This window comes from Humulus lupulus, chromosome 3 (genome assembly GCF_963169125.1).
Source record: "Humulus lupulus chromosome 3, drHumLupu1.1, whole genome shotgun sequence".
Classification (NCBI taxonomy): Eukaryota; Viridiplantae; Streptophyta; class Magnoliopsida; order Rosales; family Cannabaceae; genus Humulus; species Humulus lupulus.
The window spans coordinates 284507211-284531886 of record NC_084795.1 but is presented as its reverse complement, the minus strand read 5'-3'; the positions used below and the strand labels follow the sequence as shown (position 1 = coordinate 284531886).

At 32.6% G+C, this 24676-nt stretch overlaps 3 protein-coding genes across 3 annotated transcripts; 1 reads left to right on the top strand and 2 right to left on the bottom strand.

The window, feature by feature from the left end:
* Positions 1-9910: 9910 nt before the first annotated feature.
* LOC133825874 (uncharacterized) lies at positions 9911-10396 on the bottom strand. The gene has a single exon (XM_062258767.1). The coding sequence runs from the start codon at positions 10394-10396 to the stop codon at positions 9911-9913; it is 486 nt and encodes a 161-aa protein (XP_062114751.1).
* Positions 10397-12944: 2548 nt separating this feature from the next.
* On the top strand, positions 12945-13983 carry LOC133821721 (uncharacterized). Its single transcript, XM_062253871.1, has 2 exons — positions 12945-13649; positions 13735-13983. The coding sequence occupies exons 1-2, from the start codon at positions 12981-12983 to the stop codon at positions 13822-13824; spliced, it is 759 nt and encodes a 252-aa protein (XP_062109855.1). The 5' UTR covers positions 12945-12980; the 3' UTR covers positions 13825-13983.
* An 8191-nt stretch (positions 13984-22174) lies between these two features.
* LOC133825873 (uncharacterized) lies at positions 22175-23622 on the bottom strand. Its single transcript, XM_062258766.1, has 3 exons — positions 23545-23622; positions 22312-22941; positions 22175-22204 (listed from the first exon to the last, which is right to left on the bottom strand). Exons 1-3 carry the CDS (start codon positions 23620-23622, stop codon positions 22175-22177), a joined length of 738 nt encoding a protein of 245 aa, XP_062114750.1.
* Positions 23623-24676: the final 1054 nt, after the last annotated feature.

Below are 24676 nucleotides of genomic sequence, written 5' to 3'. Positions count from 1 at the left end.
TATAAATAAAAAAATGCACTCCTATGATGCTCTATTATATATATATATATAATTCTTTCTAGAATATTTTTCCTACATTTAAATATTATAATTCATCCTTCAAATATTTTTTAGTAATATTTTTCTCTTATCTCTTCTTTTATTCTTTTTTTTTCCGTATTATTTTATACTTGAAATAAATAAAAATTATTAAACAATATAATGTTCAAATAGCATAAAAAAGTATTTTATGATTTACTGACAAATTTAGATGTAAGATGATAATAATATATTAAAAAAAAATAGTTATGTATTTTGAAGAATTCAGAATTCTTTAAGGATTCACAAGGATGTTACAATCCTGGCGCAGAAAAAAATATGGTTTATTATATTTTTGTCCCTTCAAATTTAGCTAAATACAACAATGGATCACGAGTTTCCAAAAATTTAATAAAAGACCTTTTATTTTGTAAAATGGTAAAAAGAAATCCTTTGAGTTCGATTTTGGTAAAAAATAAACTCAAATAAGATCCCAAAATGCCCCTTTTTTACATTTTAATTTATTAATAGAACGTTTGAATTAATAAGTGTTATTTTAATATCTAAATTATTTTACTAATTAAAAAATAAAATACAAACTTAAAACCAAAACTTTGTTTTGATTTTTTTTTTCATTTATGATATATTTAAGTTTAATTTTTATTAATTTATGTAAAATTATTTTTGTTTTTTTATATCTGTAGATTAATTTTTGATATTTTTAGATTATTAATTTATATTCTAGATTTAAATTAATGTTTTATATTTCAGATTTAGATTAATGTTCTATTAATAAATTAAAATATAAGAAATCATAAAAAAAAAAATTAAGAGTGTTTTGGTCGAATTTGGAAAAAAAAAAGGACTAAAATTGAACCCAGGAGACTTTTTTCACCATTTTATAAAGCAGACAGTTCTTTTTGTTAATTTCTGAAAATTTAGGTCCATTGTTGTATTTAGCAAAAACTGAAGGGACCAAATTGAAATAAACCAAAATAAGATTATATAATTTAGGCTCCTATGAATCACTTAAAATCTACTTTTTAGTTTTCCAAATTTTATAAACCTATCACGAATTATTCCATTAATAATATTAATTAATTGATTAAATAGGGAATAATCTAATTGATTAGAAAAATAGCACATTAACGGATTTTAAAAAAAACATTAACAAAAAAATATATGATATTATTATATATAATTTTATAATTATTTAGTGTACAACATTTGTCCATGTAAATATTTATATTTAACTCTATTATAACTAACCAAATGTGCTTTGCAGTGTACCATGTATATATATATGATGAGTTGGGACTATATAATTAATAATAATAAAAGAAAATAGCCTGAAAAGATTGAAAAGCCATATATATATATACATTGTAAAGTAACCGACCATTTACAATAAATTATAGACTCATTCTCAAAAAATATTTAGTCTCCAAGTTTTTGTCCAATAAGCTTGACACACTTAAAGTAATTAAATACAATTCCTTGGATATGTCAAGATACCAATGCTTTTTCCTTTTTCTTTTAAAAAAGATGCCAATGCCTTTATCTACTAATCAATACGAGGAGACTAAATATTTTTTCCTTAATGCCTAAGTTTGTCATCCTCCTATTGATTTCTTGGTGGAAAAGTTCCTTCCATTTATATAATATATAGATGGATAGTACAAGTTTTAAGTGCTTTTTTGAGTATAATGAATCTCTTGAGTGAATGAGTTTCAAGAGTAAGTGAGTGATATGTCTTTATGAACATTGTGTGCTTTGTGTGAGAGAGATATACTTTGAGATGTACTTAATTGGTATATTGGGTTGTAAGATTGAGAGTGTTGCAATCCACTTGTTTTTAAAATGTAATGGGTTGTACTGTGTTGTTGTGAGGTTGTTATTTAGATTTTATGTATAGTTGTTTTTATGTTGGTTTTTAGTTGTTTAAGTTTATTTATAATTTTCGTTGTTGTGTTGATGTCTATTTGTTATTTAGTTGTTTGCAGATATATTTTGAATTTAAAAAATGTTAGCATGATGTTTAGTTGTTGTCTTATTGTTTGTTTTTTAGTTGTTTTATTAATAATGTATTTTTGTAAATATAATACTTTAAAAAACGTATTTTCTGAAAACTTAAAGATAGCATTTTTAAAGAAAAAAAAACCTAAGAAGGTATAAAAATTCAAAAACACCAAAAAAATATATTTTTTTAAAAATCCCATTAAATAACAACACAAACCAATCACCTTTTATTTCCTTGTCATTAGAAGGCAACCCTACACTTATTTAGTCTTATTTACACTCTACCACAACTTAGCAATTCTTATTAATGACTGAAGTAATGATATGTACACCCAAAATATGCACTCCAATATTACACACAGTGATGTTACTGTTTTTTAAAACAGTGAGTCCCAGTTTTAATAAATGTGAGTGACTAGAATAAACTGCCACATTACTGTATGTAATATTTGAGTGTATATTTTAAGTGCACATCATTACTCTAAGGACAATAAATTTCACTTAAAATATATTTATAAATTTATTATAAAAAAATTAATAACGGGTTTCAAAAAAATTGGTGAACCCAAGAATAAAGACAACTTCTTGAGAGAGAAAAAGAACAAAGCCAATCTCCTCATCATAAACCCCTCAATCACATATATATCTTTTTGATTTTGTTCAAGTGTGTGTGTGAATACTTACTAAAAGGTATTAGACTATGGTGTCTCACATGGAATAAGTGTAAGAATATTAAACCATTAATAAGAACATGTGTAACTTCACTAATTACCAATTGGTTTTTAGATGGAGCCTCATGATTCTTGTCATGGTATCAATAGCCAATTTCCTAGCGGGCATTCAATCCACACCGATCCAAAGAGTGAGTCAAGCCGCACGAGATCCGCATAGTGCGAAAAGACACTTGAGATCCACACAAAAATAAGCGAGCTGAAAAAAAAAAGTGCCACTTGTAATCAAGTGATTCAAGATTGGTGAGCGAAAAATCGCCACCATCTTGAGAGGGTGTATTAGACTATGGTGTCCCACATGAAATAAGTGTAAGAATATTAAACCATTAATAAGAACATGTGTAACTTCACTAATTACCAATTGGTTTTTAGATGGAGTCTCATGATTCTTGTCGAAAGGTATAGGCAACAGCCCCAGAAGTAATCAACACTAGTATGTATAAGCTGTTTGCTTTAAAAAAATTAATACAAAAGAGAATAATATAGAGAGGAAAAAGAAGTATAGTCAGAGATTGCATTGCAACTCAACTCGAATTAAGATAAATACAGAAAAGTGTCAATTAAAAGAAGAAATAACAACATTTAAAAAATAAAACCTTGGCCAGAAAGAAAAGAATAAAGAAAAAGTGAAGAGAATCGGATTGTCTAGAGATTGTTTTATGGTTTTATAGAACATTTATAATTGTATTTATTTTAATTGTTTTAAGGAAGGAATAAATTATCATTGAAGTAAAAAATAATGATACATCATACATGAACTAATGAAGAAAAGAAATTTCTTTAGTCAACATGAGTTTTCTATTCATCATGCATAAATAAGCAAAGTCAAGATATTACTACAACTACTCATGTACGTAGTACCTCTATATATATGCGTAGTGACAACTCATAATAAGCTCCAACCTCACCAAATTAAAAATCAAAATTGCAGCAAATGGAAACTACTACTGCTAGTCCAAATAATGTTATTACACTCGAGCTTTTGATCGACACAAAGGGGAACAGGGTCCTACTTGCTGAAGCAGGAAAGGACTTCACAGATTTCCTCTTCTCTCTTCTATCTATGCCAGTTGGTACTATCATAAGGCTTCTGTCCACCAATGGTATTGATATGGTGGGTAGCTTAGGCAAACTCTATCAAAGCCTAGAAAATCTAAGCGACACTTACATCCAATCTAATTTCAATAAAGATATCCTTTTTAAGCCCAAGTCTTCAGTAGTCTTCAGTGGTGGTTCTCAACCGATTCCGAGAACATGCGGTTTTGGAGCGACCCCATTTGGATCGACCCAGAGTCCATACAACTCCCCATATTTACTATAGAGTGAGAAAATTGATCGTTATGCATATCATATATTTTTTAGTATTTAGTTAATTATGGTGACTACGTGGAAAACATATATATATAGTGAGGAATTTAAAAAAAAATATATAATAAGAAGTGCTTCCCAAAATAATTTTTTACTTGAAGCCATCTTTTTAATTAAACTAATAATTCTAATAAAATTGTATCGTTAAAAGTGTGCAAGTATAGATTTGTTCTATATTTATGATGTAATGGAAAACTCAAGATACATAGATTTGCTCCATCTTCTAATGTGTGCTACATTGATTTTTTTCAGAAAAATATCTAGTTTACTTTCATTTTTACATTGATATTAAATTGCACTAATCAATATAAGATGTTCTTAGCCACAATGAATGCCTTATAGCAATGTTCTTTATATATATATAAATAAGAAAAAAAATTCACTCCTAGGATGCTATATTATATATCACTAAAAAAAACATGGCCTATACCGATAATAGACCAAATGTTCTCGGTACAACTTCTACCAAGAACAAGTTCTCGGTATAAGGTTCTCGGTACATTCTTGTCGGTAGAGGAAAACTTCTGCCGAGGACATTAAATATGTTCTCGGTATAGATTGTATCGAGGATAATAGTTCATGGTATAAAGTTAACAATATTGTCGGGGAAACATGTCCAATTTTTTCATTTGGATGAGCTATATTGAGGACATCCTCCGTATAGACTTAACTTAGATTTTTTTATATATGTGCAATATTTATTTATATATTTATTTATTAATTTAATTTGATTAAATATAAAATAATTATATTAAACATATCACTACAAGAAATAAGCTCTTTGCCGGCGCAATTTGGAATTGCGCCGGCAAAAACGACTTTCACCGGCGCAATTGGTGAATTGCGTCGGCAAAAATGAACACCTTTGCCGGCGCAAATTTGCGCCGGGACAGGTGACTTTTGCCGGCGCAATTCGGGGTTGCGCCGGCAAAGATATTGGGTTTTAAAAATTGCATCACTTTTGCCGGAGCAACTCCGAATTGCGCCGGCAAAAGTAACATCAAATTTTGAAAAACACATCCCACAAAATTTTGCCGGCACCTTTCACCTAACGCGCCGGCAAAAGTCAACGTGTTTTTTAAATTTACACACGTTTCAAAGAGGGTAGGTGGGTATACTTTTGCCGGCGCGTTTCGTTGTGCCGGCAAAAGTCAAAAAATGCGCCGACAAAAGTCGTAATAACTAAAACGACGCCGTTTTGTAGTAGGGTTTAGTGAACACTTTTTCCGGCGCATTTTTTGACTTTTGCCGGTGCAACGAAACGCGCCGGCAAAAGTCGTAACGATATATCAGAGTCGCAGCCTCCTTCTTCCCCATTTGAGTTCTATGTTTCAGAAAGTTTTGCTCTCTCTCTCCTCTGTGATATTCTCTCCGAGCATCGGTAACCCATAATCTTACCGTGGCTCAAGTTATATAGTGAAGCTTCTCTCAAGGTTAGTAAAATGAGAAATTTTTAACATTTTTGGAATTTTTTTCTCAATATTTTGTTTTGTAATTATATATTTTTTTTTGTTATTCTCTCCCTATAAACAGGTGTGTTGTAACTCTCTCGGTGAAACAAGTGCAAATGTTAGTTTATATATATGTTTTTATATATATATATATTTCAGTTTATATATATATATTTATTTCGGTTTATATATATATTTATATCTGATTATATATATATTAATTTTTATATATCAGTTATATTTGAATATATATATATATGCATATTTAAATTTGTCTTTTTTTTTTATATATATCTGCATATATGTTTGTTTATGGATATATGTTTATGTATTTCTGTAAATGGGTGTGTATATATGTTTATTTAATGTTAAATTTTTTTAGAAAATTGATTAATATAAATGTACGTGTGTGATATTTGTTATTATAATTATATTTTTATGTTTAAAAAATAAATAAATGTGTAGTTTTAGAAAAATGAGATTAATAATGAAAAAGAAAATATAATTTTAGTATTTATTAAAAAAAATTTGATTTGAGAATGTATATTTTTTTTAATTTTAATGCTTAATATTTATATTAAAAAATAGATTAGATTATGTATATTAAAAAAATATATATTATATTTTTTATATTAAATATTATTTGTTTATAAATATTTACTAAATAAATTATTCTGATGTTACTGATATAAAGTGATATAAAAATATTTGATATATGTTATTAATCTTGGTTTATGTTGTGCATGTTATGAGAATGTTCTGTATATTACTCTGGGAATATTCTGGTTATATATGTGTTTAATTTGTAGGTTTTTCAATTTTTGGGATAGTTTGAAATATAGTCGTTATGCTGCCCAAATTTTGTTGGAGTTAGTAAAATTAATAAAAGTTTAATAATTAATTAAATAAAAATTTAAGTATAATTCTAAATTCATCAAAAAAATAATTTTTAACTATAATTTAAATAAAATAAAATTACCAATCATAATAATTAATAATTAATTTTAACATTAATATTAGATGTTTTGTAATTGAAAAAGTTAAAAATATAAATGTTATACCCAGATTTCGAGCCATGGTAAATGTGACCTCGAAAGTTGGATTCGCAACAAATGGTCTCGTAAGGATTAGAGTATGCTCCAGGATGGTATATCGAGCCTGCAAAGTACGATATATGACCTCGAATATGGTGACCTCGAAATGATCACGATCTCGAAAGGTAGCTCCGAGAACACACTCATCTTCAGGGACGACTTCGGATCAGGGGTCTCGAGCTCGATGTACGTACGATCTCGAAAGCCACGTGAACTCGGGAGATGTCATTAGCTTGGACGACGACGGGAAACCTGGGAAGCTAAAGCCTTAGAGATACGCGATAACCACCTTGAATATCTACAAGTATTATAAATATGAGATGTAATCCTTATTTATTAATGTAAATCCCCTAGAATCGTGGGATATTATTTGGTCAGTTATGCGTTTCCTGGTCTTCAGGGACGTTTCCTTTTATATCTGATTATAGGCATTTAAAGCCATTTATTTTATTTACACAAAAAGAGTAACTACCCAAAATATGTGGGATAGTATTCTGCATCCTTCTCTATAAATAGAGAGGCCATGCACCATTGTAAGGGATCGAAATTATGATCCTTGAGAGAAAACTCTGGAGAATTCATTCTTGAAGAATTCCTAGAGATAATCTTGAGTTTAATAACAAAGGCTCGTGGACTAGGCAGATTTAACTGCTGAACCACGTAAAAATCGTGTGTTTGATTTGTTTTATTGTATTTGGCCATTATCAATTATTGTTTATGTGTTCTTCTTTCATTGTTTGACGAAAAACGGCGTCAACAATAAATGATTTAATAAAATATAAATATAATAAAATTGTTATTAATTAAGTAAATAATCCAATACAAATTGAAGAATTTAATAAAAAATTACAAAATGAAATTAATGTATAATTAAATTAATTTTAAATTAAAAGTAATAAAAAGTAAATGTTAAAGTAGACTAGTCAACGGAAACGTGGCACTATATGATTGGTATAAACTGTTATTATTCTTAAAATAATTTTTAATTTATTTTTTAATTTAACAAAAAATAAAATTTACATTTTTAAAAAAAAAATTCAAATTTTTTTTTCAACTTAAGATTAAGTATGAAAAATACATTTTTTTTAAAATTTAATTTTATATTGTTAATATCCTCAAAAATTTTTAATTTATTATTATTATTATTAAAATCTTCCTATTTATCATTTTGTCTACTTTTTTTCAATTAAAGATTAAGTAATTTTGTTTAAAATCTAAGCAATAATTTAAGATTAAATATTTTTTTACTTAATCCTAAATAATTGATTAAAAGCAACAAATTTGATTTTTTTTTTTTAAATGAGAAAAAATTATTTTTTGTTACTTTTAAATTGGAAAACAATAAATTGGATTTTTAAAAAAAAATAAAAAATATAAAATGATTTTTTTATGAAAAATTATTTAAAATAATAATAATAATGTGTACCAATCATGTGGTGCCACATGTCATTTAAGTGTTAGTAAGTTGTAAGTTTGAGTAATTTAGCCGCAAATATCTCTATAAATAATTATTTTTGCCAGGGATAGGATATTATTATCAGTTAGTGATAATTAGGGAGACAAACAATCATGAAATATTTTGACTATCATTTCCCTCATTTTAAGACAATTATTAATATTTTCTTAATTATTTCGCTTAAAGATGGTGAGCGACATGAGCTGGATGAGTGCGAGGAATCGTTGGTCTCTGGAGTATAGAAATGGTGTTAAGGAGTTCTTCGATATCGCCAAAAATCAGTTGAACGATCGGGGTTTGGTTCGCTGTCCGTGCAAGAAATGTGGGAATGTTAAGTTCGAGCCTATAAAAGCAATTTCGATGCATTTATTCAACAATGGCATCGTACAGTCCTACAAAGTGTGGCATTACCATGGAGAGGCGCTGCCGTCGCCACCAACTGTGGTACGAGATCAAGATAGAGATGAGATAGCGGATATCCTGGAGGATGTTTACGCTGAAGATGACGTTCCCACTGGAAACTATAATGATCCTCCCCAAGATGATCATCAACATCGCGACAAGTATGACAATTTATTTAAGGAGATGTCAAGTGAACTGTACCCGGGTTGCCGAAAGTATTCCGCGTTGAACTTCTTGGTGAAGTTGATGCATCTCAAAGTTATTAACAAGTGCAGCAATCATTACTTTGATGGTTTGCTGGAATTGTTAGTCGACGCTATGCCTGACAAAACAATTTTACCTAAGTCTAACTATGAGGCGAAGGAAAAGTTGTGGAGTATTGGATTGGGATATGAGTCCATCGATGCTTGCAAGCATGACTGTGCACTGTTTTGGAAGGAGAATGCAAATTTGGAATTCTGTCCGGTTTGTGGTGAGTGTCGCTGGCAAGATAATCGTGGGAACGGGAAGAAAGTGGCCCATAAGGTCATGCGGTACTTTCCGTTGACGCCGAGATTGAAAAGGCTGTACAGTTCCAGATATACTGCAGAGGATATGAGATGGCACTATTCTAAAAGGCCAAGGGAAGATGGCGTGATGAGGCACCCCGCTGACAGTAAGGCGTGGAAGCACCTTAATGAGTTGTACCCATCTTTCGCAGCCAAACCTCGAAATGTTAGGCTTGAGTTGGCTACAGATGGTTTCAATCCTTTTGGGAACATGAGCAACTCTTACAGCATGTGGCCTGTGATACTTGTCCCATACAACTTGCCGCCGTGGAAGTGCATGAAACCACAGTCATTAATGTTGTCTATTCTAATTCTAGGTTCTTCTTCACCTGGAAAAGATATCGATGTCTATATGAGACCTTTGGTTGATAAGTTGAAGGAGTTATGGGTGAATGGTGTCGAGACAACTCTTTATTTTGATTCAGCAAACATACTCTTATGTTTTTATTTATATGTTTAATATAAGTGTTTTAATTTTATTCTATTGTTCTATATTTAATTTAAATTAAATAAATAAATAAGTGAATAATCATTACAAATATAAAAAAAATTATGGTTTAGTCTATACCGAGGACATTGTCCTCGGTATATCCCATTAAGATGACAAATTTGGGTTGGTTGTGCCGAAGACATTTTTCACTCTATACCGATGACATTGTCCTCGGTAAAACCTATACCGAGAACATGTTGATTGTCGTCGATAGAAGTTTACCTCTACCGATGCTGATGTACCGAGGACTTATGGCCGACTACACGTTCTCGGTATAAGCTCTGCCGAGAACATTTAGGCTTATACCGACAATATTTGTTCTCGGTATAGACCTTATTTTTTATAGTGGAAACCACCTTCCTGGTCAGCCCCAGATGATGATGATTGCACGTAAGTTAACTCCCTGCTCATCTCACGTCTGCAATTAGGGCAATTGGCTCTTTGGATATCGCTTCCATAATTACTACAGGAGCTACAATAGTATAGCTTTTCTTGAGTCATAGAGCCATCTTCGGCTGAATCCTCGGGTTTGAGAAGGGTATCCTTGTTGAGATTAGACTGCATGTAATTTTCACTTAGATTTTCTAAGCTTTTATAGAGTTTGCCTAAGGTACCCACCATACCAATATCATTGGTTAAGAAGAGCCTTATCATAGTACCAATTGGCACACGTAGAATAGAGAATAGGAAATCTGTAAACTCCTTTCCTGCTTCAGCAAATATGACCTCTTTTTTCTTTGCGTCGATCAAGAGCTTGAGTGTAATAACATTTTGACTAGTATTTGCTGTTGCTGCTTTTGATATTAATTTGGTGAACATTTTTCTTGAGAAACAAATTTGGTGAGGTTTGAGCTTTTGAATGGCGTTGCTGCTTTTGATTCTCCTACAGTGGCATCACTTTAAGCTCTACCAGTGGGGCTATCAGTATTCTCGATCCGTGAACAGTTTTCGATGCGATTTTTTTTTATGACCGTGTATATTGTAACTTGACAAGAATCATGAGGCTCCATCTAAAAACTAATTGGTGATTAGTGGAGTTACACATGTTCTTATTAATAGTTCAATATTCTTACACTTATTCCATGTGGGACACAATAGTCTAATATCCCCCTCAAGATAGTGGCGATTTTTCGCTCACCAATCTTGAATCACCTGATGGCCCATTTTTTTTTCAACTCGTTTATTTTTTTTGGATCTCAAGTGTCTTTTCGCACTATGAGGATCTCAAATCTCAAGTGTCTTTTTTGCACTATGCGGATCTCGTGCCATGACAAAAATCATGAGGCTCCATCTAAAAACAAATTGGTGATTAGTGGAGTTACACATGTTCTTATTAATGGTTCAATATTCTTATTACACTTATTTCATGTGGGACACAATAGTCTAATATAACTATGTAGAGCATCTTGCAAATTTATAGAAAATTCCGAATAGTTTACAGTACCGAAAACTAAATTCAAACATGTTGTCCTGATTCTTTTCTTCACTCTGGGAAACTTCTTAAGGAAATAAATGCCACAACCATCACTTTAATCCCCAAAATGGTTTGTCCTGATTCAGTAAAGGATTATAGACCTATTGCTTAAAATATATTTATAAATTTATTATAAAAAAGCAATACCGGGAAACAAAAAAAGTGGTGAACCCAAGAATAAAGATAACTTCTTGAAAGAGAAAAAGAACAAAGCCAATCTCGTCATCATAAACCCCTCAATCACATATATATCTTTTTGATTTTGTTCAAGTGTGTGTGTGTGAATACTTACTAAAGGTATAGGCAACAACCAGAAGCAATGGAAAAGAAGAATTAACATTTAAAAAAGGAAAATACCATGTGTTTTGTCTGATTAACTGTTTGGACTCTGTGTTTTAAAAATTTTATTTTTTGACCTTATATTTTGTAAAATGGTTTAAATAAACCCTTAAACTTAATTTTGATGAACAAAAAATTGAATATAACACTATAGTTTTAAAGCAGAATGATTTTATTTTTATTCTGAATTGTTAGTTTGGTGAATTGATTTCAGTTGAGAAAACTTTGATCAAAATGAGTTTTAGGGTTCTATATGGACCATTTTACAAAATATAGGGTCTAAAAAATAATTTCTCAAAACACAGAGTCCAAACAAGTAATGAGACAAAACACAGAATCCAAAAATATATAAATCCTTTAAAAAATAAACCTAGTATGACCGACATCATCCATCGAGGCCAAGCCAAAAAAAAAACACAACTAACCTTGGCCAGAAAGAAAAGCATAAAGAAAAAAAGTGAAGAGAATCGGATTGTCTAGAGATTGTTTTCTGGTTTTATAGAAAATTTATAATTGTATTTATTTTAATTGTTTTAAGGAAGGAATAAATTATCATTGAAGTAAAAAATAATGATACATCATACATGAACTAATGAAGAAAAGAAATTTCTTTAGTCAACATGAGTTTTCTATTCATCATGCCAATTTATGAATCCATGAATTGTGAATACTCTTTGGAAATAGAATATATCAAACTCAAGCAAAGTCAAGATATACAATTGTGTGACCGGAGAATAATTAATATATAATATGTTAGTTATAGGTGGTTTTTATTTATTTATTTATGTTAGTACCATTTTAATATTTACGAAAAAATGTAACTATAATATTTGTATACTTTTGATCCTGAATTTTTTTTATTGGCAAAAAATACTCCTTGAATTATAGTACTTGTAGAATTTTACTCCTTGTGTCTAAAATAGTAATATTTCAATAGAAAAACATATTTAAAAATAAATTTTATTAATTAATTTTAAATTAGAAAAAATAAATAAACACAATTTTAAAAATAAGAAAAAGAATAAAAACTGATTTTTAAATTTATTAAATTTTATAAAAGTCCAACAAATAAAAAATTAATAAACATAAATAGTTTTTAATCCATTTATAATTTTTTTTTAAAAACGAAAATCAGTATTTATGTAGCTATATACAAGCTTTTCAGCCATAATATCATCTTCTTTTAATGGAAACTACTATATTAATGCAACTACTCATACTCATGTAGTAACTCTATATATATATATATATATATATATATAGTAAGACTTCGGGTGCAAGGCACAATTTGGGTACTTAAATACATTTTATTTTTCTAATTTTTTTTTTATGATAGTATATGTTATTATTATTATTTAAGACATTCTGTAAATTTTTAAAAAATTCTGAATAGTTTACAAGACGTACATAAAAATACAGATACGAGTGCAAAAACCTTGTTTTCGGCACTGTAAACTATTCGAAATTTTTTAAAAATTTATAGGATTTCTTATTGACAACTACTCATGTATCACCTCTATAAATATATGTGTGTAGTGACAACTCATAATAAGCTCCAACCTCACCAAATTAAAAACCAAAATTGCAGCAATGGAAACTACTGCTAGTCCAAATGTTATTACACTCAAGCTTTTGATCGACACAAAAGGTAAAAGGGTCCTATTTGGCGAAGCAGGAAAGGACTTTGTAGATTTCCTCTTCTCCATTCTCTCTATGCCAATTGGCACTATCATAAGGCTCTTCTCCATCAATGATATTGATATGGTGGGTACCTTAGCTAAAATCTACCAAAGCTTAGAAAATCTTAGCGAAACTTACATCCAGAATAATGTCAATAAAGATACCCTTCTCAAACCCAACAAGTCATCAATCGAAGATGACATTGTCACCCCTCTCACCTTGGCCAATAATGTTTCCACGTCCTATCTAAAACACCTATACTCTTGTAGTCGCGAGTTTAATCATTATTCATCGTCTCCCTGCCAGAATAATAAGTATGTATCCGATGACCCAAAAGCCATTTGTCCGGATTGTCAGAATATGATGAATAAGGTGTTGACTTACGTGCCACTAAAAACTTCATCTTCTGGGGCTGAGTTGTTAGGTGGTTTTGTTAAAGGAGTGGTTACTTATATGATTATGGACGATCTTGAGGTGAAGCCTATGTCTACTATCTCATGTATTGCTTTACTTAATACCTTCAAAATCACTGAGGTTGGTGCCCTTGAGGAAAAGACAGTTTCAGTTGGTATTGTTGAGGTATGTATTTTTTATTAATTGCTCTTTAAGGTTTAATTGTGTGCTAATTATTAATTATTGTTGTAATTATGGTGAACATGTATAGGGATTGAGTTTGTTGAAGGCTTCTCTGCAGACTAAAACAGTTCTTTCTCATGTGTTCTTGGAGAAGGGGAACGGGGTCACAATCAATTAACATTCTCCAATCTATCAGAGTAAAATTGATAGATATTATCTTTTGAGTTTAAACAACTGTTTGTTTGTTTGTTCGTTTAGGGGCATCCCATAAAGAGTGTTTTTTTTTTTTTATATATATATAATATTTCATGCTCTCAATATCCGACATTTTCCTTTAGTGTGATTACACTCCCATTAGAGATTGTATTTTTTTACACTGTTTATAAAAATTATAAATACAGTTAAATAAGATATTCGTACGTCATATTTACCCCATTTCCATATCTGTGATGCAATTTTGGATTACTAAACGATAGCGACATCCGAAAACATTTAGCGGGTGTTTGGTACGAAGAGTTCATAATTTTCATATTACTGAGAAAATTGAAGAGGATAATCTGATAGTCTGGAAACTTACATCATTGTGTTTGGTTGTGCACTGTAATCTTATCTATGATTCCTGGGAATACACTTTCTATGTTTGATTATGCATAGAAATCTGTTAAGTTTTCATATTTTCATAAAATTAATATAATAATATATTTCATCAAAATAATTTATAAACAATTTTACTCATGAAATATTTTTTAACAGAATTAAAAAAATACATCTATTGAATACTAGAATCAAGTATAATTTTTAAAATTACAAAAATATCCTTATTTTATTTTTAATAATATTTCATTTGTTATTTTGAACTAAAGTAATGATATAAAAGCTTTACAAATCAATTTTTTTAAATAAACAAATATTATTTATCATTTTATAGTTTGATATATATATTTATTTATTTTTATATTATAAGCTTCAACAAATAAAATAAGTCATTAACTAAAAAATTATTGGTTTAAGATTTTTTTTAAAAAAATAATAATAATAATTTTGAAGTGTTTCACATTCCTGTGTATCTGAAAACCATTTGACAGATGGGTTTCACTTGAACCTAGAACTAAGAAAAGTTAAAACCCAATAATTTTGAAAACCCATCTGACCACAAATGGTTTTCACTTGAACCTAGAATCAAGAAAAGTTAAAACCCCTGGAGTACAAATTCCCAGGTTAGAAAAACTCAAATCTAGTACCAAACATGGGAAAGTGTTCAGATTCTCATTCCCGTGTCCAGATTCTACATACCAAAGGGGTGTTTGGTATGAGGTAAAGTAAATGTGGGAATGAGAATCTAAATCCCTTCCTATGTTTGGTTCAAATTTTAAGGGGATAAAGTTAATAATTTGTGCAAGCCTCACATGTATTTTAAGGGTAAAGTGAACCCTTTTGTATACAAGAGTTTAATATTACATTCATCTAAGTCTCTGTACACTTTTCAAAGAAACTCAACTACTCAAACAAACACCCATAATTAATTGAAATCATGGTGATTTTTTTTACATAATGATACCATAATGATTATTTTTTACACTATTTTCAGGCATTAAATATCTCCAACAACTATCTTGATTGCACTTTCCACTTTCGTTTTCTTTGGGATATTTTACTTCGCCTGGAACAATATTGTTTATGATTGAGTGTTGCTATTTGGCACCTTAAGGTGTCCAACACAACATGAGGTGACACTCTATGGTTGGTTAGCGATACCTCATAATACTTATTAAATTCAAATGTGTGGGACCCGATAATGGATTGCACCAATAGCGATATGCCACCTCTTTGTGGTATTGGGCACCGATGGTTCCCCTTAGCATTTCTCGTTATGATTTGTTTAAAAACTTAAGTCGATGCCCATTAAAAATAAAAATAAAAATATAAGCCTCTTTTTGTGGTAGTGTCACCAAAACCATACTAACACCAAGATACCGTCGACAAGGGAACTTCTTCCTAAGTCCTTTGCCCATAGCACACAGTCGGAGATTTGGATTGACATCATAGAGCAAAGCACTTGAACGTTTTTCTCTTAGAAACTCCATCTCTTGTAATAAAACCTTATTATGTTTGTCACACTATGTACAAAAAATGTAAGTTTTAGTCACGATAAAATTTGTGGCTACAAGTGAAGAATTAAAGACTGAAGAAAAATCATCAAACTTATATCATCATTCAAAAGTCCGTAGTTAAAAGTATTAGTCACAAAAATCACAATTTGTTGTCACTAAATGTATTTTTAGTCACAACAAAGTTTATCACTAAAAAATAATAGGTTGTAAATAAAACTAAATTAATGACAATTAATTGTGATTAAGTATGACTTTTTAGTCACAATTAATTTTTTATTGTGACTAAAAGTGACATCTAGTCACACAAAATATTGTGACTGAAAAATCATCACTAAAAGTTACCTTTATTTGTAGTGTCAACATAGACATTATTATTCCTTATATAATTAAATTTGTTATTGAGTTATTTAATTGCAAAGAAAAAATATTATCTATTAAAATAAAATAAAACTTACCCAAATCTTAATACAAATAAAAGTAAATTATAAACACTACGATTAAAAATAAATATTAAAACTCAAACCTAACTCTATTTTATCATCTTTCTCCAATTGCCCCGTGCATTGATTTTGTGAGAAAAATTATTTGCTTCAATACTACTTTATTGCAATTAATTGATAAGTTTTTCGGATTAATTGCGGCTAAACTACCTAAATTTTATGGTTTGTTATACTTAAATATTCAAAAAAAAATTACTACAAATTAAGGTAAAGACAAACACTACTACAAAAAAGGCTTTTCTCTGCGGTTTTTTTACTCAATACACTGCGGTTTTCGAGAGTATTGAAAAGCGCAGTGTATTCGACCGCAGAGAAAAGTGGTATGCCAACCGCGGAGAAAAGTGTCACTTTTCTCTGCGGTTGTAGTAAGCCAACCGCAGAGAAAAATATACTTTTCTCCGCGGTTTTTTTAAAACAACCGCTGAGAAAGAAAGACTTTTCTCCGCGGTTTTATTGAAAAAACTGCAGAGAAAAGTAGTGTAATTTTTCAAAACTTTGACGAAGCATAACTTTGTGCTCAGTTATCCGTTTTTGGTGTTTTTTTTTTTAACTTTGGAATTTTTTTCGAGATCTATCTAGCTGCATACAAAAGAAACCTGAAAACCTGAAGAAAAAAAAAACAAAATTTTCAGGTTTTGTCACCGAAAAATCTGAAGAAAAAAAATTCAGCAACCAAATTAATGATTTATGAAAAACCTCTCAAAATTTTGATTTCTATTTGTCTATTTCACACAAAATAAACTCTAAAAATAATGATGAAAAAAAAAACAAAAAACTATACAAACAAAGATATATAGATCATTACCTATTTTGAAGCTCAAGAACACAATGTATGCCCAAAAATACAGTGAAAATGGACAATTTTTCGACCAAATCCTAACCATTTTTACTACCAAAAACCTGAAAATAGACAAATATTAAGCATCAACTTCAGTTTTTAACTAAGATTTAGCTAAAAAAGATGAAAAAAAAAAATAGTAAGATTAAGGTTGAAAGACATACCGCCGCTGTTGAAGAAGTTTTTCGCGAAATGAAGTAGGTTTACGAACCTTGTGGGGAAGAATGAGTTTATATATAGGTCTGGAACCTTTTCTCCGCGGTTTTCTTAAGAAAACCGCAGAGAAATAAAGACTTTTCTCCGCGGTTTTATTGAAAAAACCGCAGAGAAAAGTAGTGTAATTTTTCAAAACTTTTACCAAGCATAACTTTGTGCTCGGTTGTCCATTTTGATTGTTTTTTTTTTAACTTTGATATTTTATTGAGATCTATCCAAAGAAAAGACTGGGTCGAAGCATCTTTGCAGTAACTCGGTATGTGATTTTCGTGTTCATTCTGAAATTTTAGGGTTTCGTCAGATTGCAGAATTTGGGAACTTTTGTCTGAGATAGCATTTGGAAATTTGTTTCTGAAATGGCAAGTAATAGAGATGATTCCCTTCAATCCATTAGTGTGAGGTTAGATGGAAAGAATTATTCTTATTGGAACTATGTGATGAAAAAAAATTTGAAAGGGAAAAAGATGTGGGGTTATGTTTCTGGAACTTTGGTTAAACCAACAAATGACAAAGCGGATTATGCAACTTTGTTAGAAAATTGGGAAGTGGATAATTAAAAAATTATTACTTGGATAAACAACTCTGTAGAACACTCCATAGGTACCCAACTAGCCAAGTATGAAACAGCGAAGGAAGTTTGGGACCATCTTGCAAGGCTGTATACTCAGTCTAACTTTGCAAAGCAATATCAATTAGAATCAGATATTAGAGCTCTTGAACAGAAAGATATGAGTATTCAAGAGTTCTATTCAGTTATGACAGATCTATGGGATCAGTTGGCCCTTACTGAATCTGCAGAATTACGAGCTTTTGCACCATATATTGCTCGTAGGGAGGAACAACGATTGGTTCAGTTTTTGATGGCACTTCGTGATGACTTTGAAGGACTCCGTGACTCTATTTTGCATCGTTCTCCACTTCCTTCGGTTGATTCAGTAGTTAGTGAATTGTTGGCAGATGAAATTCGTCTTAAGTCTCAAGCAGGAAAAGGCATCCTCCCAGCACCCAGTCCCTCTGTTTTGGTAGTTCCTCCTCGATACTTTACTCACCATGAGAATAAACCTCACACAAAGGTTGGAGTTGATGAATGCAGCTTTTGCAAACAAAAGGGTCACTGGAAGGCTCAGTGTCCTAAATTAGTAAATCGTGTACCTCAGCAACAAAGACATCAACTCAGACCTCCTCAATTCGGTAATCAACCGCCTCATTATGGTAGCCAACCACAGTTTGGCAACCACTCACAACCTCGACCATACCGTCCTCCGCAATTTAATGCCGCTGCTACTGTACCTCCATCTGACTCGTATGATTTTGGGGCCTCATCTTCCAATCCTGCTCTTGCTGCCCTCTCAGAACAGTTTCAGAAGTTTCTTACCATGCAGCCACATGCCATGTCCGCCTCTTCTTCGGTAGGTCAGCCCCCTACTAGCTCTTCAGGTATGACATCCTCTACATGGATTTTAGATTCTGGAGCCTCGCACCATATGTCTCCACATTCGAAATCTTTTGTTTCCTTGTGTCCTGCATCATCTGTGCCTGTCATGACTGCTGATGGTACTCCTATGCCATTAGCAGGTGTTGGTTCTGTTGTCAGTCATCATTTATCACTTCCTAATGTTTACCATATTCCTAAGTTTTCACTAAACCTTGTATCTGTTGGTCAATTGTGTGATTCTGGTTACTTAGTGTCTTTTTCTTCTACCTCTTGTCATGTGCAGGATCCGCAGTCTCAGAAGCTGATTGGGACCGGCCGTAGACGGGGGGGGGGGGGGGGGGGGTTTATATGTTTTGGATGAGCTGAGATTACCAGTATTTGCAGCTCCTAGTGTTGATTTGTCTTCCTTTCGATTGTCTCCATCATCGTCTAGTTTTTATTTATGGCACTCTCTCCTTGGTCATGTTTCAGCTTCCCGTTTAAGATTCTTAGCTTCTACAGGAACCTTAGGAGATTTGCAAGTTCATGATATTTCTGATTGTAGTGGTTGTAAACTTGCAAAATTTTCTGCTTTACCTTTCAGTAAAAGTACTTCATGTTCTGTTGTACCTTTTGACTTAGTTCATTCTGATGTGTGGGGACCCTCTCCTATTGCTACAAAAGGAGGGTCTAGATATTATGTCTCTTTTGTTGATGATCACACTCGATTTTGTTGGGTTTTTCTAATGAAATGTCGTTATGATTTCTATGATATTTATGATCGTTTTCGAGCTTATGTAAAAACTCAACATGCTTCTGTTATTAAATGTTTTAGATGTGATCAAGGTGGTGAATATACTTCAAATAAATTCTGTAATTTGCTTGCTTTAGATGGAACTGTGTATCAAACTTCTTGTACAGATACCCCTGAACAAAATGGTGTTGCTGAAAGAAAGCATATACACATTATTGATACTGCTCGTTCTCTTTTGTTGTCCTCATCTGTGCCTAGTCAGTTTTGGGGAGAAGCAGTTCTCACTGCAGTCAACCTTATTAATAAGATTCCATCTTCAATCACTTCAGGTTTGTCCCCTTTTGAAAAACTATATGGACATATCCCTGATTATTCTTCTTTGAGAGTCTTTGGTTCTACTTGCTTTGTTCTTCGTCCTAGTGTAGAGCGTACAAAACTGTCATCACGCTCTGCACTTTGTGTGTTCCTTGGTTATGGAGATGGCCAAAAAGGATATCGTTGTTTTGATCCAACTTCTCAAAAATTATATGTATCTCGCCATGTTGTTTTTCTTGAGCATATACCCTTCTTTTCTATTCCTGGCACTACTCACAACTTGACCAAATCAGATCTTATTCATATTGATCCTTTTTGTGAGCATACAAGTACCTCTTCTCCTCAAGTTCCTCAAATTGTAGAGTCTGAATCTTCTCCTGCTCCTATAGTCCCTTTTCCACTTCATTACTCTCGCAGGTCTCGAGCTATTGATACTGGTATTTCGCAGGCTGACATTTCTGAAACACCTCCGCCTACAACTGTTCTAGATCCTTCTAATACTGTAGATCCTCCTCGCTATCCTCAGCGCACTCGTAAGTCTACTAAACTACCACATTTTGTTTATTCGTCTTATTTTATCCCTTTCACTTCGTTTTTAGCGTCTATTCATTGTCTCTCTGAGCCTTTATCCTATAAAGAAGCAGTTATTGACCCTCTTCGGCAGCATGCTATGAATGAGGAACTTTCAGCTTTGCACAAGACAGATACTTGGGATTTGGTATCTTTACCTCCCGGTAAACATACAATTGGTTCTCGTTGGGTTTATAAAATCAAGACTAAGTCTGATGGGTCTGTTAAACGCTACAAAGCTAGATTGGTAGCTAAGGGATTTTCTCAACAATATGGTATGGATTTTGAGGAAACTTTTGCTCCTGTTGCAAAAATGACTACTGTCCATGCTCTTATAGCAGTTGCATCTGCTCGTCAGTGGAATATATCTCAGTTGGATGTTAAGAATGCTTTCTTGAATGGAGATTTACATGAAGAGGTCTACATGGTTCCTCCTCCTGGGGTCCCTCACAATCATGGAGAAGTTTGTAAGCTTAAGAAAGCTCTGTATGGTCTCAAACAGGCTCCTCGAGCATGGTTTGAGAAGTTCTCCAATGTTATTACTTCTCTTGGGTTTCTCTCAAGTAATCATGACTCAGCACTATTTGTTAAGTGTACCAATGCAGGTCGTATTCTCCTTTCCTTATATGTTGATGATATGATCATTACTGGTGATGATTTAGATGGAATTGCAGTGTTAAAGTCTCAATTAGCTTCTCAGTTTGAGATGAAGGATTTGGGGCCTCTTTGGTATTTTCTGGGTATTGAAGTTGCCTTCTCCCCAAAAGGCTATCTTCTTTCTCAGTCAAAATACACTTCTGACATTATTGACCGTGCTCGTCTTACAGATACAAAAGTAGTTGCCACTCCTTTTGAGCTCAATGTTCAGTATTCTCCTTCTGATGGCACTCCCTTGCATGATCCTACTTTGTATCGCACTATTGTTGGCAGTTTGGTTTATCTCACTATCACTCGCCCCGACATTGCATATGCTGTTCACATTGTTAGTCAATTTGTTGCCTCTCCTACTACTGTTCACTGGGCAGCTGTTCTTCGCATTTTGAGGTATCTTCGGGATACTATCTTTCAAAGCCTTTTGTTTCCCTCCACTTCTTCCTTGGAGCTGCGTGCATACTCTGATGCTGATCATGGTCGTGATCCCACGGATCGGAAGTCTGTTACTGGTTTCTGTATCTTTTTGGGTGATTCTCTTATTTCTTGGAAAAGTAAGAAACAAACTGTTGTCTCCCAATCTTCCACTAAAGCAGAGTACCGCGCTATGTCATCTACTACCAAAGAAATTGTTTGGTTAAGATGGCTGCTTGTAGATATGGGTGTATGTCATTCTCAACCCACTCCTATGTATTGTGACAATCAGAGTGCCATCCAGATTGCTCACAACTCAGTTTTTCATGAACGCACCAAGCACATTGAGATTGATTGTCACTTCACTCGTCACCACCTGAAGTTTGGCACTATCACTTTGCCTTTTGTTCCTTCTTCTTTACAGGTTGCTGACTTCTTTACTAAGTCTCATTCTATTTCTCGTTTTCAATTTCTAGTTGGCAAACTCTCGATGCTTATTGTTGCTGCATCGTGAGTTTGAGGGGGGGGGGGGGGGGTGTTAGAGTTATTATTTGAGGGCATTTTAGTCTTTTCTTAATTATTGTTATTTTATATCTTTTGCCTTATATAAAAGGCTTGGCTTATTAGTTTTGTAACCTAGAATACATTCTCTATATTTTGCAATACACTCTAGCCTCCATTTTCTCTCTTCATCTTTTTGCTATCTCTCTTTTTGGGTTTTATGGATTGTGTCTTTGCATAATTATCACAGAGATGCCTTCAACAAACTCAATCCCTATATTAAAACAATAATAAATTAAAACCCAATTAATTAGACCCTAATTAACAACAACATCAAATAAATAGTAATTAGTAATAACAATAATAAGTATACGTACACACCTCATCAATGCCCACTGAAACTGTCTTTTCCTCAAGAGCACCAACCTCAGTGACTCTGAAGGTATTAAGTAAAGCAATGCATGAAATAGTAGACATGGGCTTCACCTCAAGATCGTCCATAATCATATAAGTAACCACTCCTTTAACGAAACCACCTACTAGCTCAGCCTCAGATGATGATGTTGATCCCACTTTGGGAGCTGGAGCATAGGTCAACTCCCTCATCGAACAGTTGCATCTATGGCAATTGCCTCTTGGGTCATCCCTTCCATAAGTAGTAGAACAGTAGCTACAATAGTATAGCTTTTTCTCAGTGGAATTGGTATCATTATTGGTCAAGGAGAAAAGGGTTGCAGAGCCACCTTCGACTGATAACTTGGGTTTGAGAAGGGTGTCCTTCTCGACATTAGACTGTATGTAAATTTGGCTTAGATTTTCTAAGCTTTGGTAGAGCTTGCCTAAGGTACCCACCATATCGATATCATTGGTGGAGAAGAGCCTTATGATAGTCCCAATAGGCATAGCTAGAATAGAGAAGAGGAAATCGATAAAGTCTTTTCCTACTTCGGCAAATAGGACCTTTTTCCCCTTTGTGTCGATCAGAAGCTTGAGTGTATATTCAGAGAATTGCTAAGAAGCACAATTGGTGTCCAACACCACAAGAAGGCAGCAATCCAATATTGAATCCCACTTATTTGAATTTAATAGGTATTATGGGGTATTGCTAACCAATCATGGAGGTGTTGGGCACTGTAAAGTGCCAAATAGCAACACCCTATCATTCACTACAAGAAAAATAGTTTTTAGAGGCGGAAATATTACCGGCGGACTAAATCCACCGGTAATGTGTAGTATATATAGCGGCGGAGTACTGGGTCCGCCGCTAATAATGAGGAAATCAAAATAAAAAACTAATTTTTTATTAGCGGCGGATTTGCGCATTATTAGCGGCGGATTATCCGCCGCTAATACAAATGTCGGTAGACCGGTTTCAAAATTAATACCAGCGGGATAGTGGATATAGCGGCGGGACCCGCCGGCGGGGTATGGTGATACCGGCGGGACCCGCCGGTAATAGTATAATACCGGCGGACCCCGCCGGTGACGTTGAATTACCGGCAGGTTAATACCGGCGGACCCGCCGGTGATGTTTTATTACCGGCGGAGACCCGCCGGTAATAATAGTATATAATATCTAATAACATTTTTCCCCATCCCATTCGTCTCCCTCACCCATTTTCTCTCCCTCTCGACTGCCATTTTCACCCGTTTCAGGTTGATGAAAACCAATGGTTGATGAGTGATCCACATACTTCACACGTCGGAATCACGTACTGGCTCCAAAATCTCTCACTTTCTCGTTCACGCACTCTGTTTCAGGTATAAATCCATCTTTTTAAAAAAAAAAAAAAAAGAATGTCGAACAGTTAAACATTTGTATTGAGTATTATACATGTTGATTCTAAATATTTGTACATTGTTGTGCGCTTTTGCTACATGTTCTGCTTTGCTTGCTTCTTTCTTGGAAATTTTTACATTTTTAAACAATAATATTGATCAATAATACTATTGTTCTATTCTATCCATTGATGTCTACTATTTGAACTTATATAGTAACCACTCTTTCGTACAGATTTGTGATTTTGGTCTTGCAAAGTGGCTGCCCAAGCATTGGACTCATCACATCGTGACAAAATTTGAAGGCACCTTCGGGTTAGTAAACCTCATACTTCCTTCAGTTCTCGTCTTCCCTCAAAGATTTTGTCTAGCCTTAAAAGTTTTTGTATTTTGCAAACGCAGCTATCTTGCTCCTGAGTACTTACTCCATGGCATAGTAGATGAGAAAACAGATGTATTTGCCTATGGGGTGCTACTATTGGAATTAGTCAGTGGACGCCGAGCGCTAGATTATTCCAACCAGAGCCTTGTTCTTTGGGTATGCTATATTGTACATGCTACTGGCTGCATATCTTTACATGCAATGGCAAGCTAAAAGGATGTCTGTTAATTGTCTTTCAATTTTGACCTTTTCAATATAATTTTTCTTTGTTTCAGGTGGCTTGTGACAACTTGGGTTGATTTTTACATAAACTTCGCTGTTTTATCGGTATGTTCTATATATATTTGCTTAATTTTTGGAAAGTATGTTTGAAATTGATTGTATTTGTATTTTTATTTCTATTTTTATTTTGCTAAGCTTGATAATGACATGTATATATTAATGGTTAAAATTTTGTAGGAAAATTTTCATTAATATCTTATAAAATTTTTTACAATTAATAATGATTAATTAAAAATTACTACATATCTTATAAAAATTTATTTTTTAATTTTTTAATTAATTAAATAATAAAATTTTGATTCA